The sequence below is a fragment of the Ceratosolen solmsi genome, unplaced genomic scaffold (genome assembly GCF_000503995.2).
Source record: "Ceratosolen solmsi marchali unplaced genomic scaffold, CerSol_1.0 scaffold10, whole genome shotgun sequence".
NCBI lineage: Eukaryota > Metazoa > Arthropoda > Insecta > Hymenoptera > Agaonidae > Ceratosolen > Ceratosolen solmsi.
In genome coordinates this window covers 1,799,963-1,813,784 of record NW_011948412.1, presented here as the reverse complement: position 1 = coordinate 1,813,784, position 13,822 = coordinate 1,799,963, and the positions used below count along the sequence as shown (strand labels likewise).

General features: G+C 25.6%; 1 protein-coding gene across 1 annotated transcript; it reads left to right on the top strand.

The window, feature by feature from the left end:
• Positions 1-543: 543 nt before the first annotated feature.
• On the top strand, positions 544-11,356 carry C1GalTA (Glycoprotein-N-acetylgalactosamine 3-beta-galactosyltransferase 1). Its single transcript, XM_011502188.1, has 5 exons — positions 544-944; positions 8,191-8,420; positions 9,016-9,223; positions 9,989-10,127; positions 10,559-11,356. The coding sequence occupies exons 2-5, from the start codon at positions 8,232-8,234 to the stop codon at positions 11,103-11,105; spliced, it is 1,083 nt and encodes a 360-aa protein (XP_011500490.1). The 5' UTR covers positions 544-944; positions 8,191-8,231; the 3' UTR covers positions 11,106-11,356.
• Positions 11,357-13,822: the final 2,466 nt, after the last annotated feature.

Sequence of the window (13,822 nt, the reverse complement as noted above, 5' to 3'; positions counted from 1 at the left end):
TTATCACAATTTTTTTTTCTTTTCGCATGTATATTTACGATAAACTGACTAAATATTCTTTTTATCTTAGCTCTGCCATTGGACGAAGATTTTTTATTATTATATTACCATCTTATTAAAATAATTTTACAGATTTAAATTTATCATATATAAGACTCTTGAATTTTTAAAAAATTTTCTGGGTCTGAAACACTGTGAATAATTATCCATCCAAAACTTTTAAGCAGTTAAAACGAGATAATGTCTTTAATCAACATTGGTTAAATTTTGCTGTCTTTGTAGTGTTATTAACAAATAAAATTTTTAAGTTAAGATTATTCATAAGTTTATTTTGAAATGTAAAATATTTGTGGAAATATATGTAATTTTTTTACATTATTTTATTGTAATTATTAAAAAAATACAAAATAAACTATCGTACCTTTTAAATAATATTTGAATATAAGAATATGTTTTAAAGATAAATATTTATATTTTAATTGGCGATCTTTCGTTTTATGAAAAATATATATTTGCTTATAACTTTCCTTTTAGCTAAATTAAATTTACGTTATTTGAAAGTATTCTTGATAAATGCGACTCCACCTTATCTCTATAACACAACACTTTCAACCATTTCCACTGATATCAAATAGCTTTGTAAGAATGAAAATTTCTGTTGCATGCTCGTCATTCAGTAGCGAATACACATCGGTTTAACTAGTCTTAAAAAATTAAACCTATGTATTCACATACAATATAAATCATTTTCATTGCATTTCAGCAAATCATAAAATATATTATTATAACAAAACGACGCATTTTTGCTATCGATAAAGAAGCTGCATACTTTTAGTCTTTATGTTATTCTAAAGATAATTTACTATAAATACAAGTCATCAAGGGACAAATTATCATCTTTATTATATATATCATTATGAGTCACAGCAATCGAGTATTATTTGGTAAGTAGATTTTTACATAAACCAAATTTTTCTATTTACGCAATTATGAGATGATTTTAATCTGACATAAACAAGATTTCTTTTTAAGTCCTTTATGTATAGACAAATTTATTATTTGCTAATATTGTCTAAATATATATTATATTAATATAATGAATAGTAGCGCGGATTTGCTTTTAAAATTATAATGCACGATTTCGGACAATTATGGTTCACTTTATATTTGTCCTTCTAGTTCAAGTATTTAAAGTATGTTTTGAAATAATTGATCTATTCAAATTTATTGAATTATTAATAGTCATCAAAAATATGGAATATGCAAAATTTTATACAATTTTCTCTCATAATTAATTCAACGTTTCTTACGTCAAAAGGAAAATCGTTATTGACATAAGAACCATATGATAACATAAACTCAATAATCTTGTAGGTAATAAAATATTTCACATAATATAAGAAAAATATTTTAAATATTAAAAAATATTTGTACTTACTTATTAATAATTGACATTGATAAATCGCTTTCTAATTTCATAGTAAGTATAATAATTGTTTATGAGATATCAAAAATAATGTCAATAAATACATTTCAATCGATCATAGATTACATGAACATTTAGAATATGAAGTTTCCAAAATACTTATAAAAAACTATATGCATTTATTAAAAATTTTATTTATATTATAATATTTGTGGCAGTATATGCATAATAATTTCAAAATAATTCAAATTGAGCAGCAGTTACGTTTCATTATATTTTCATTAAAATGTTATAATTAAAAATATAAATAATATATTAATAATAAGTTAATTTTACATTTTTCCATAAAAGAAAGTATATATTAGCGTAATATAAAATATCCCTAGAAATAATAAAATAACTATAAATACAGAATTACATTATTTAAAATTTATCTTCTAGGCTTTTTATAATTGTAAAATAATAGAGGAAATATCTAGATTAAGAGTTCACGAAACAGACAACGAGTGTAGACCATCTATTCTATTCGAATTAAAATTAATGTGGAAGTAATTTTATTAAAGCAAATTATTGATCTATTTTATACATATGCTTGTTATTAATTTATGCATAAAGTAGGAAACAAATTTTCTAATGGAGCTCGAATACATAATTTAATAAATAATATATAATTTTCAATGTTACATAAAACTGAAATAATTAATTGTATTAAGTGCTTTTTTTTATATATATTTAAATATAATTATATAAAATAGTAAATTTCGCTCGATAAAAGATGAACTTTTATATTATTAAATTTTCCAATTTATTAATTTATTATTATTGAAATATTTAGTGCTTAAAATAATATATTAACCAACTTTATTCGGTATTTTATTTGTTAGATGAAGATTCTCTCTCAGTAATGACGCTAAATAAGCTTCTCGTTATTTTATATTCCAAATAGGAGTATAACTTTATTTGTGTATATTTGCATATATGTTATTCAGCTCTATGGTGAAGCTCACTATGGCTATAGTTAACAAATTATCAATTAATATTTAAATAAACCATTAATTTTATGATGATAATAATATATTAATAATCTATAAGTTAATATTTAATAAACTGTACGCGAAAATTTTGAACAATTATTTTTGCAAACAAGTAAGTTTATTCTATATTCTCGAATAACTAAGTCTCAAAATAAATAGTGAATTGAATATAATAGGTTATATATATATATATATATATATATATATACATACAAATATCCTGTAATATATGTTCATTTAATCTAATTACAGAGTATTTTATTACATTTTCATACGTGTTGCGCATAGAATTTAGAGTTACTGAATAGTTAATAACTACTTTTTTAATCAATATTTTGTTCAATGTTTAGCATTAGAATGACTCTTTAAAGTTACGTTTATTAGCTACAGTGCTAGATATGTATTTAAAAATTTTTAAATCAAATATTTATTATGTTCATGTTTTAATTAAATATAAAGGTGCTTGAATTCGCAACTATTTTACAGTAATTAAACTATTTATTATCGTATGATACTATTTTTTAATTTACTTTTCATCTAAGTTAATTTTAACTTTCATCATTATAATTCAATTAAATTCATTGATGCAGTTTTGCAGTAAATTATTATCGCCGGAGTCTTTCAATATAAGTTTGATAATTGTCAATCGAATATCAATACTTTAAATGATAACAGACCTCATTACTTCAAGAGTGTTATTCAAAATGGCTTGGATATTTATTGTGATATTTTTGAAATCTTGTAATTATAGAACACGTGAAATAAAATGTTTAGCTTTTAATTTTATTAGAAAATGATTTAATTTGAATAATAAGGCTCTAAATGGAAGTAAATTTTTTTTTATGTAAAATACCATCAAATTGAAAGTAAACAATATGCAGACCACAATGTATGAGTAATCCTACATGGAACAAATAATAGGTTATTAGTTTACTAAATGATGAATTAAATAAGTATATCATTTCAAAACGGAGATAGATAAAACAATAAATTTAATAAGGTAATAGATTACTATTTTAGGAATAATAATTGATAATTTTCTACCTCTGATCGTTAAAAGAATAGATATCAATCGATTAATATTAAGTATATATATGTAAAATTATATATGCATAATAAAATACACACACACAAACACACACCATTAATATATAAAATATACAACACTTGAAAAATGTAAATGAAATCATATAAAATATAAAACACAGAAATTACATTATACAAGAAAGAGCAAATTATGTAATAATTGCTACTATTTAAAACAATTACTGTTACATAAATACAGATTTCAATAATAATAAAATAAAAAATAATCATACCTCAAATATTATAATTTCTTCTTGATAGAATCTCTTTCTCTCTCTGTCTCTCTCTCTCTATATATATATATTTATCAATAAAGTTTATAAAATAATAAAATTCATGAATTATTGGAACATTCTTAAATGAAAATAAATTATATGTAATACTATAATTATGATAAAATAATACTACGTTTAGATAAAAAATAAAATGTAATGTTAAAATTTATTTAATAGAATATGTTAATGAGAATTTTAGAATTCATATCAAGTTTTTATCTTTATCATCTCTTCAATTTTTTCAGAAGCCTCTTCTTTTCATCAGTTTTATTTTTAAAAATCTATCAATTGGCCTATATGACAGTCGAGTAAGATGAACCGTCCTGTCTGCGATTACTATATTGTATATAAATATGTATTGGGTATCAAAAAACAATACCGATAGGACACATAATATAAAAAAATTTAATAGATAAAGATATGAAATGATTTTAGTTAATGAAATGTAAGAAAATAGCTAAATCTGATGAAAATAATCATGTTTTGTATGGAAAAATGTAAAAATGTAAAATTTTGAAATTAATGAGTAATAAATAAGAAATATATGGAAAATGAATTTTTGTTGAAGCGCAAAAATTCTTAAAATGTTTAAATTCTTCCGCAAATAATAAAAATTTATTTAGGAATTATTTGATTAATTAAAAATGTATTGAATATTTCGAAAGTTCAATTTAAAAATTCAAATTCAAATTCTTATAATTCTGATGTTTACTAATATGTTTACTAATAATGCATTATAATTAACTATAAATTAACCACAGATTATCAATAAATATTTAATTAGCAGAGAAAAAATTAATAATTTATTAATATATAAAAATGTTGAATTTTCTATGAAATTAATTTTTCCACGTAACATATTAAAAAGAAAAGACAAACATTAAAGACACTTACATATCTATATTATAAATTATTTCCATTTTATCATCAGTAAATTAGTAAATTATTTATTAAGAATAAGTAATCAGAATTGTGAATAAGAACTTTATAAGTGTTTTTTGAAAAAAATAATACCTCCATGAAAAATATCTTTCTTTCCTTTAATTAATAAGGCTACTTAAAATATAGGGAAGGACTAAAAAATTTTCACTTTTCAAAAATAATATAATTTCTTCTCGTTTTTCATTCGTACATTATTTATCATACATGAACTGTCAATGTGTAAAACAATAAAAAAAATATCCAAATTCCCTTATAACTACAGGCAATTTATTTCTTTAGTTATATTATTTTAATGAAATTGATGTAACTGTGCAGTATTCTTTTATGATATTTTTATGATATTTTATTCAAAATATTACACCAATTATTTTAATAGTAAAGAAATCTTAAGTTTTTATTTTAATACGAAATGCTTATATTATTAAAAACATTAAAAAGAGTTCATCAATTGCCAGTAATAAGATTTATTTATGTATTTCTTATCACAATAACTATATAATGCCTGCTTAACAGATACACGTATAGATTTATGGTAAAAATGGTAAGTAAAAGTATTCCAGTTAGTAATTAGCTATTTAATTTAATTTTTCCTAATGAAATATGAATTGATTGAATAAAACGCAAATTTAGTAGTTATTTTGTAATAATAATTGCACATAGCTTCATAAGACATTTAAAAATTATTCGAAATTAAATGTAAATTAATTCATAATATGAAATCTATTTAAAATAATGAAAATTCTCCTACGTATATTTTTCTTCATTTTTTAAAATTTAATATATTAAATTGCAAGAAATAAAACTATTTAACTTTTAAAAATTGCAATGAAATTCGATGCTAAGAATTATTAACATAAACTTAAGTATAAGTAAAAAAATTTTTCTTACTTATAAGTACATTAGAAATACTAACTTAAATTCTAAAAATTCAATAGCAGAATAACTGCAATATAAATATTATTATTCGAGCGATAAATTAAATAAATGTAATTTTTAACAATTTAATATTAATAATAATTTGAATAAAAGCTCCACTATCTTTTACAAAATTAGATAATATTTACATTTTCTATTTTCTCATCATTTTATAATTCATTGAATATAAATTTAATACAAATTCAATTTATATATTTAATTTAATTTTAAATGCATTTTTTAATTATTATTGGTCTGTAGTATGAAGTAAAATAAAATTATGATTTATAATATTTGATCAAAATGGATTATAGAGTAGTAATACAGTAATGATAGATTATATTTTATGTATGTTTATAAAAATTTATTTATAATTTTTATGATTATAATGCATTTTGTATAAGTAATAAATGAATAAATCTGAAATCAAAACGAAAATTACCAATGATATAGACAAAGTTGTATTTATACCAAAGTTTTTAAAATTTATTAATAATAATTATAAAACGACATTAAAACGCACCTGTTTGCACTCGTGATCGTATGTTAAAAATAATTTGAAGTTCGTGTTACATTGATAAGCATTTAATTAACAAAAAAAAAATCATAATAAACTGATAAGGTATAAAACAGTGCACAAACGAGTGATAATGGTGTAACATCAAAAGAAAATGTTTGAATGTCGACAAAAATTTGATAAATTTACGTTTATGTCAATGGAAAATTAATACTAATCTATCATAAACAATTCAAAGGTGGAAAATTCTTTGAAAAAAAGGAAAACATCAATTGTAAGTAATTGTAATATAAGTAACAAAGAAGACTTATCGTGAAGTGTGCTTTATACCTTTTATGATTTTTGGATTATTTACTTGGTTCAATTTTTTGTTGCATAGTGGACGTTTCGAAATACAATTATCGAGTGTCAATAAATAGTTGAAAAGATTCTCTGAGTTTTACACAAAGTAAGAACAATTTAGATTAGTAGCATATAAGGATTTCAATCAAATTTACAAATGAAATTGGACATATTATCATAAAAATATCAGAGCAAATAATAGTAAAGTAAAAATATTATATGAAAGATCTAAGTAATGTGCATCCTAATGAAAATAACAAAAATATAATAAATATTGAGTTCTTTGAGTTGAAATATAAATTAATAAAATTATTATTAAGTTTGATTAGTTCACACATAAAATGTGTTGTTATAATTGTTATAATTTTCACTTACTGTATTATTTTGTAGGTAAAGGAATATTTAATCAGTAAGTTTTATAATTGGTCATACTTGTGTTAAATTAATTAAATAATTCGTGTCCTGTAAATTGTAATATTGCATACGATATGTATTTACACATGGATAATTAGAGAACTTCTTTTTAACGGAATCCGGGTCTATTGTAGACGTAAATTTTATCTAATTAAAGTTATTCTAGAAATGATGTTAAGATTTTAAGATTTTAAGATCCGTTTAAAGCAATTTTTATAATCTTTCTATTTGTATTGTGTGAATTGCTTTTATAAACAGTGCGAGTAAAATTACTTAATTCTTACCTCTCTGTTTTACATGATTCCATGTAATTAAAAACTATTAAAATATATGAATACGAATATTTAATAAGTGAAAGGAAAAAAAGAAAAAGAAAAAGAATTTTAAATTGCATGTATGTAAATTACGTAAAATTTATATTAAATTGTGTTGTATACTATAATATTTTTTCTATTTCATATGTTATTACAGAGGTACTATAATTAATTTTGATATTCATATTTATGAGTGTTTGATAGTTTCGTATGAATTTTAATTTAATTAGTATTAAATTGTATTTAATTAAAAAAAGTATTTGTTTAAAGGTTATAACAAATTTATTAGAGTTTAAACAAACGCGATTTAATAACATTATTTTTATAATATTATATAAGTTGTTTTTCTTTTAAATTTAAGTTGAGCGATTATAGCAATCATTTTAAACAAATTGTTTTTCATCATTATAATGTTTTCGATTATTATGTATATGTTATCCGAAATTATTCGCTCTTAAATTATATTATACATATATATATATATATATACGTATTCAGAATGAAATGGAAAACTGTAATACAGAAAATTATAAAAATTTTAAAGTTATGATTCTATTAGATAGACATATATAGTTTCAATATTATAATAGATCATCTGTTTTCTTAGCCATTATTAAATTTAATGTTATTTAATTATGCACATTCAGAGGAGCAATGAATTTATATATACAATTATATTATAATAAATAAAAGCTTTGCAGTATTAGAGAAACATGATTACAAAAATAGAAATGATGGATAATGCACAAATTTAATAAACGTCGGTTATGCTGCAGTTTTAAATTAGAAATGCCTTGAAGCAGGTATTAATTTTTATCAGTAATAGCGAAAACGAATAAATTTCATTAATTTATTTGATATTGAAATTCAGCATTGCAATAATAAATGTCCAACGAATGAATTAAGTATGCGTATCTATTGTCAGGATTACCGAATTCGTCAACCCGCGCATTCAACGATTGAGAGATGCTGTCAGTGGCAAAGAAATCGCGAGTTAATAGTCGATTGGTCTTAACATTAGCAGCTGGTTTGGTTTGTGGATTCCTTTCGGCATGTCTTCTCATCAATGTAACGAGGGATATGTCCCATATGATTTACTGGTTTCCGAGTGTTTCCCATCGAGATCCTCATCACTATTCTCAGCTGGAGAGAGAGGTAAGACGAAAGATCCTTTTTGAATGTGCACATTACACGACTTTGTTTGCCTTCCTTCGTCAACAAAACAGTTTATTACGACACACGAGGCGTCAATGTTTACGCAATTATTATTTCAAGTTGGAAAACATTACATGATAGAGGCAACTTTTATAAACAAAAAAATCTTATCTGTCTGTCGCTCGTTAAAGAATCGGCTCTAAATAGTAAACAGCTCGATTGTAAAATATTAAATTCTTTCGGGATTAAGAAAATTTGTGGAAAGCGCATGCTCACAATTAATTTAATACAAATATATTTTAAAATAAAAACTATGAAGATATTTTTTAAATTTATTAATGAACTTACGGATAAGTAGTATCTAAGAAGATTTACATTTTTCAATCCATGCATAGATAAAATTTGGATGTTTTTACTTTTTGTTTTTTAAGCTGTCGAAGGCCTTAAGTTCAATTAATTATATCGATCACTTAATATTTTCAAAGATAATGTAGGAAGGTCTATGACAATAATAAGAATCTCCGATTTCTTATTGATAGTACGTTTTGTTATAATCCGTAGGTTAATTTTAAACGCTAAATTAATATTATTTCAGGCTGGACCGAGTGTCGAGGTCTCGTTCCATGGGGCCGATGAAGATTTTCACAAGGGCGAGGACAAGCTAGCTCTAGAACTAGCCCAGAAGGTGCGAGTTCTCTGCTGGATTATGACAGGTCCAAAAAATCATCAAACCAAAGCGAGACACGTGAAGGCGACATGGGGAAAACGCTGTAACATCCTATTATTCATGAGTTCCGAAGCAGGTAATTATGTGCAGTTAGCACTGTTAGAAAGAAAAATATTTTACTAAATAAATTAATAAGCAATGATATTTCTGAATGTAATTTTTGTTTGCTAATTGTTATCATTTACCTGCGGTGCTTTCTTCATTATATCGATGAACTTAAGTAATAAGGATTGCTTCATTTTTAATTTTATCGAAATTAATTTTTTATTAGACTAGAAATTAATTTGCAATAAAGGCACACGTAAAAATAGATTCATTTACTTCCCATATTGCATGTGCTATTTAAAGGAAAGTTAGTACTTGTGTGCGTTTATTTCAAATTCATAGATTATTTATTTTAACCTGTTTAAAGTGCCGTTTTAAAGAAAGAACATTCGCTTGTAAATGTGAAAATAAGAACGGAAATCTATATTCTTTTTCATTTTTTATTTTTATTCATGATAACTGATGCTATCTATGATTCATATGAATGTAATTATCTGCTTTGATTTCGTTTGCATGAAGTGGACTGACGTGTCACGACGAACATTAATTAAATAAATACTGACAATTACATTAGAGTATGTTTAATGTATGTAATATTAATACGATACATAATATATTCATAAATATTATTATATCTTTATAAAGAGCCTTTGGTTTAATATTATCTCATCGTTTAATGATAATGACTTAATTCGTCAGTTATTGTGATGGAATCGTGGTTGTTTTTTCTTTTTTTTTTTTTTGTCCAAAGCTGCCTTCGTCAATGCTTATAAACTAGTAAATTTGCATCTTGCAGATCCTAGTCTACCAACTGTGGTATTACCAGTAAAAGAGGGTAGAGATAATCTCTGGGCGAAAACCAAAGAAGCATTCAAATATACGTATGAAAAATACAAAGATAAAGCCGACTGGTTTCTGAAAGCTGACGATGATACGTAAGAATAACAATGAGTTTATTTTTAAATAATCTTTTATTCAATAAAAATATAAAGAGAACGAGGAAAGTAACGAATAAACGCTTGTATTAAATAGCATGAATGCATAAAAGTTATTTTAAATACTTTTGCGTCGATTGCGACTTATTATTAGTTGATACTAATAAAGTTTGAAAATATTTTCCACAATGAAATTGCTTGTCTCTAATAAGAATACTCTAGTAATTAGGCTCCGTACGATAGAATTTTATCATTTAATTTATTAGTAAGAGTTTAATGATGCCTTAGAAAGTACAATTCGGCTTAGAATTGAATTGGCACAACTTTTTTCAATAAGCCTAGGTGGGCGAAGTAATGTAAGAAAACAGAATGAATATCGTATAAATAAAGTGTGGGTATAAGTTGCGCAGTAAGACCCGTTTTTGTCGCAGGTTTGTCATTGTGGAGAACCTGCGCTACATGTTGTCGGCTCATTCACCCTCGGAGCCACTGTACTTCGGTTGTCGCTTTAAGCCGTTCGTGAAACAGGGTTACATGAGCGGCGGCGCTGGCTACGTCCTTAGCAGGGCGAGCCTCGCGAGGTTAGTGGAGATCGGCCTGCCGAACCGCACTCTCTGTCGCCAAGACGCTGGGGGCTCCGAGGACGTGGAGATGGGCAAATGCCTCGAACGCCTAGGCGTCCGAGCTATGGACACGCGCGACCCCCACGGACGAGGCCGTTTTTTCCCCTTCGTGCCGGAGCACCATCTTATACCCAACCACGTCGACAAGGATTTCTGGTACTGGAAGTACATCTACTATGAGACGAAGGACGGCTTCGATTGCTGCTCTGATAGCGCCGTCTCCTTTCACTACGTCAGCCCCAACATGATGTATGTCCTTGAGTACCTCATCTATCACCTGCGACCCTATGGTATAAGCCACAAGGTCGAGGAGATCAACTCGGGCAGCACCGGCAGGCGCCTCATCAACCGATGACGATTCTGCTTATACAAGACCTTCCGTTAAGCCCTATCTATTTGTCCTCCATTGCGTTTAATCGTAACAGAGGCTTTCGATACCTAGTCCGCCGAACGACTCCGCGACCGTCGCTTTCATTTTGCGTTGCCATTGGCGCGATTCGCTTCAGGAAATATCGTCGCCACTAAAGCGAGCCTTGCGATCTCTTTTGGCCTGCCCCGTTCATTATATAAATCGAAACTTATTTAAAGGTTTTAATTAGATCACCCCTTGGCAAAGAAATTGTTCATGATATTTGTAAAGATTTTTTTGCTTTTTTTATTTATTTATTTTTTTTTTTTTTTTAGCGAAAGATCCGTTCAAGGGTTGCGCGCATTTTTTACATAGTTTAAGCGTATGCGTTTCATCGATTAATAAATAGATAATGAAGATTTTTAAAAAGCCCTAGGATAGCGGCGATTAATTAGCTGTAAGACATTTTAAATCTGAGGTCAATTCCGTTGACAAGGATTACGTATCCAATTCTCGTAGATACATTGATTGATTACGAAATTATAAAAATTTAACAGTGTTATCATACTTGAGGTTCGGCATTTAATAAGATGAAAATTTTTATAATCTTCTAGGTGATTGCATCTAGTCTGCATCTCTGTGTACTCTAGTGTAAATTGTATTGTCGGCTGTACAATGATGGTTTTCAGATTTTTACGATTACATGCAATAGAATATGATAGAAATTAGTTATTATATAACGTGCTAATGCGTAGGTATAAGTACAATATAACTATATTGTATTTTAATTTAATTCCTTAGTATTCCTTAGACATAGTGAGTAAAGCGAGACTCGCTAATGACTTGATCCATGATTGTATTGTACTTAAGAGTCAGATGGATTGTATCATATATTTTTTTTTTTTTTTATACCAACCATCTTCTAAATCAAGATCCGATAACGCAGAAAACATGACTGATTATCTAAGAAGTTTTTTAATAACATCAATACACGTTATTTTAAAAGCAACCGAATTTATATATTATAAACTTCAATATTGAACATGTCATATACATATATATGCATATATACACACACACACACACACACACACACACACATGCTTTGTCTGTGAATTATTTTCCATTGTAAACATTCTGATTTTTATAGCAATATGAAGAATCAAAATCCCAAATTTATTGACACCACGACATACCGTGCACATATTACCATTGACCAATTTTATATAAGAGCTACACTATATGAATATATGATATTAGTTTTTCGTATTTTATCGATGCACGTATTAAGTGGGAGCGCCACTCTAGCATTTTCAAAAATAACTAGATTTACTACACGTGCCATTATTTTCTAACAATTCTACGAAAATATGAAAAGAAATTTTTTTTTATTATTACATGATTATTATTATTTATATTATTATATCTACATTGTAATATGTAAGATAAGTTCTTTTTTTTTTTTCTTTTGTGTATATAATGTAGAGCACAAAAACTGTTTCCGTAGCTTCTTTTAAAATAATAATGCTTGAGCTGTGAACGACAAAGCACTTTCCACGAAAGGTATTGCATTTATCGAAGTGTGTAAAAATATATATATTTGAAAGGAGACGTATATTTTGGGCTTATCACATGCCCTGTAACAGTATCACGATTCACCGGTAATGGGAAAGAAACGGTATTTCTAGCTTTTTTACTTTTATTTTTACTAGCTTTAGTAATATCTAATGATTATTAAATAATGACAGTCTAACATATAGGGAAACAGATAGGAGAGCAAAAGGTTCTAGTTTTAATTAAAATTATCTTTATTACTTATATTCATATATTCGGCCTTTACAATAGTTTATAATAATTTAATTTTTTCCTAGTCATTTATGAAGTTATTTTTTAGCATCAGGCGTATTCATTTCAGTAAGGTAATCGACTGAATCAAAACAAAATATTTTACTTTTATGAAAAATGGAGTTCTTTACTATTAGCATGTCTGTTAAAATTAGCTAACAAAATTGTATGTTTTTTTTAGTATAGAAATGTCGAGTTACTTAATACCTTTCATATTCACATTGTGGTGCATTGTTCAGAGTACACGAAATGCAGCATCTGATAGATGCATGTAGCACGCGTCTCATACGTACTTCTGTAAGTTCAGCGAGGTCAGTTAAAAAGATAATTAGTTGCTTTTTAATTTAGCTATAATTGTAACTTTTTTGAACTATGGGAAAGACTATATAAATAATATAAATAATAATATATATCCCGTTATTAAATACAATATTAGCATGAGTTTTATTTATTATACTACAATATTATAATACAAATATTTAAGATTGTACAATCTCTATTATTATTATTTCATTGTATTATAAAACAATTTTTTTAAAAAAAAGCTAAGACTTTTTTTAAAACGTGTACTTTAAGAATATTTATTTTAGTGAAATTTTTTTAATGATAAAGAAAACTTTTAGAAGAAGCTGAATTTAACTTAAAAACTTAGTAATGTTAATGCATGCTTTGTTTACATATTATGTGTTAATGTTAAGTGGAACGCCTATTTAATTATAAATAAATTGAATATTGAAATTAATTAGGAAATATGGTTTACAATTTTAATTATCATATACATCTATGAAAATTTTTATTGATCTAGTATTGGGTATGAAAAGTAATGCTTCGGTAAATATGTTTAAAGTATTGAATAAAACTTGGTCGGATACTCTATA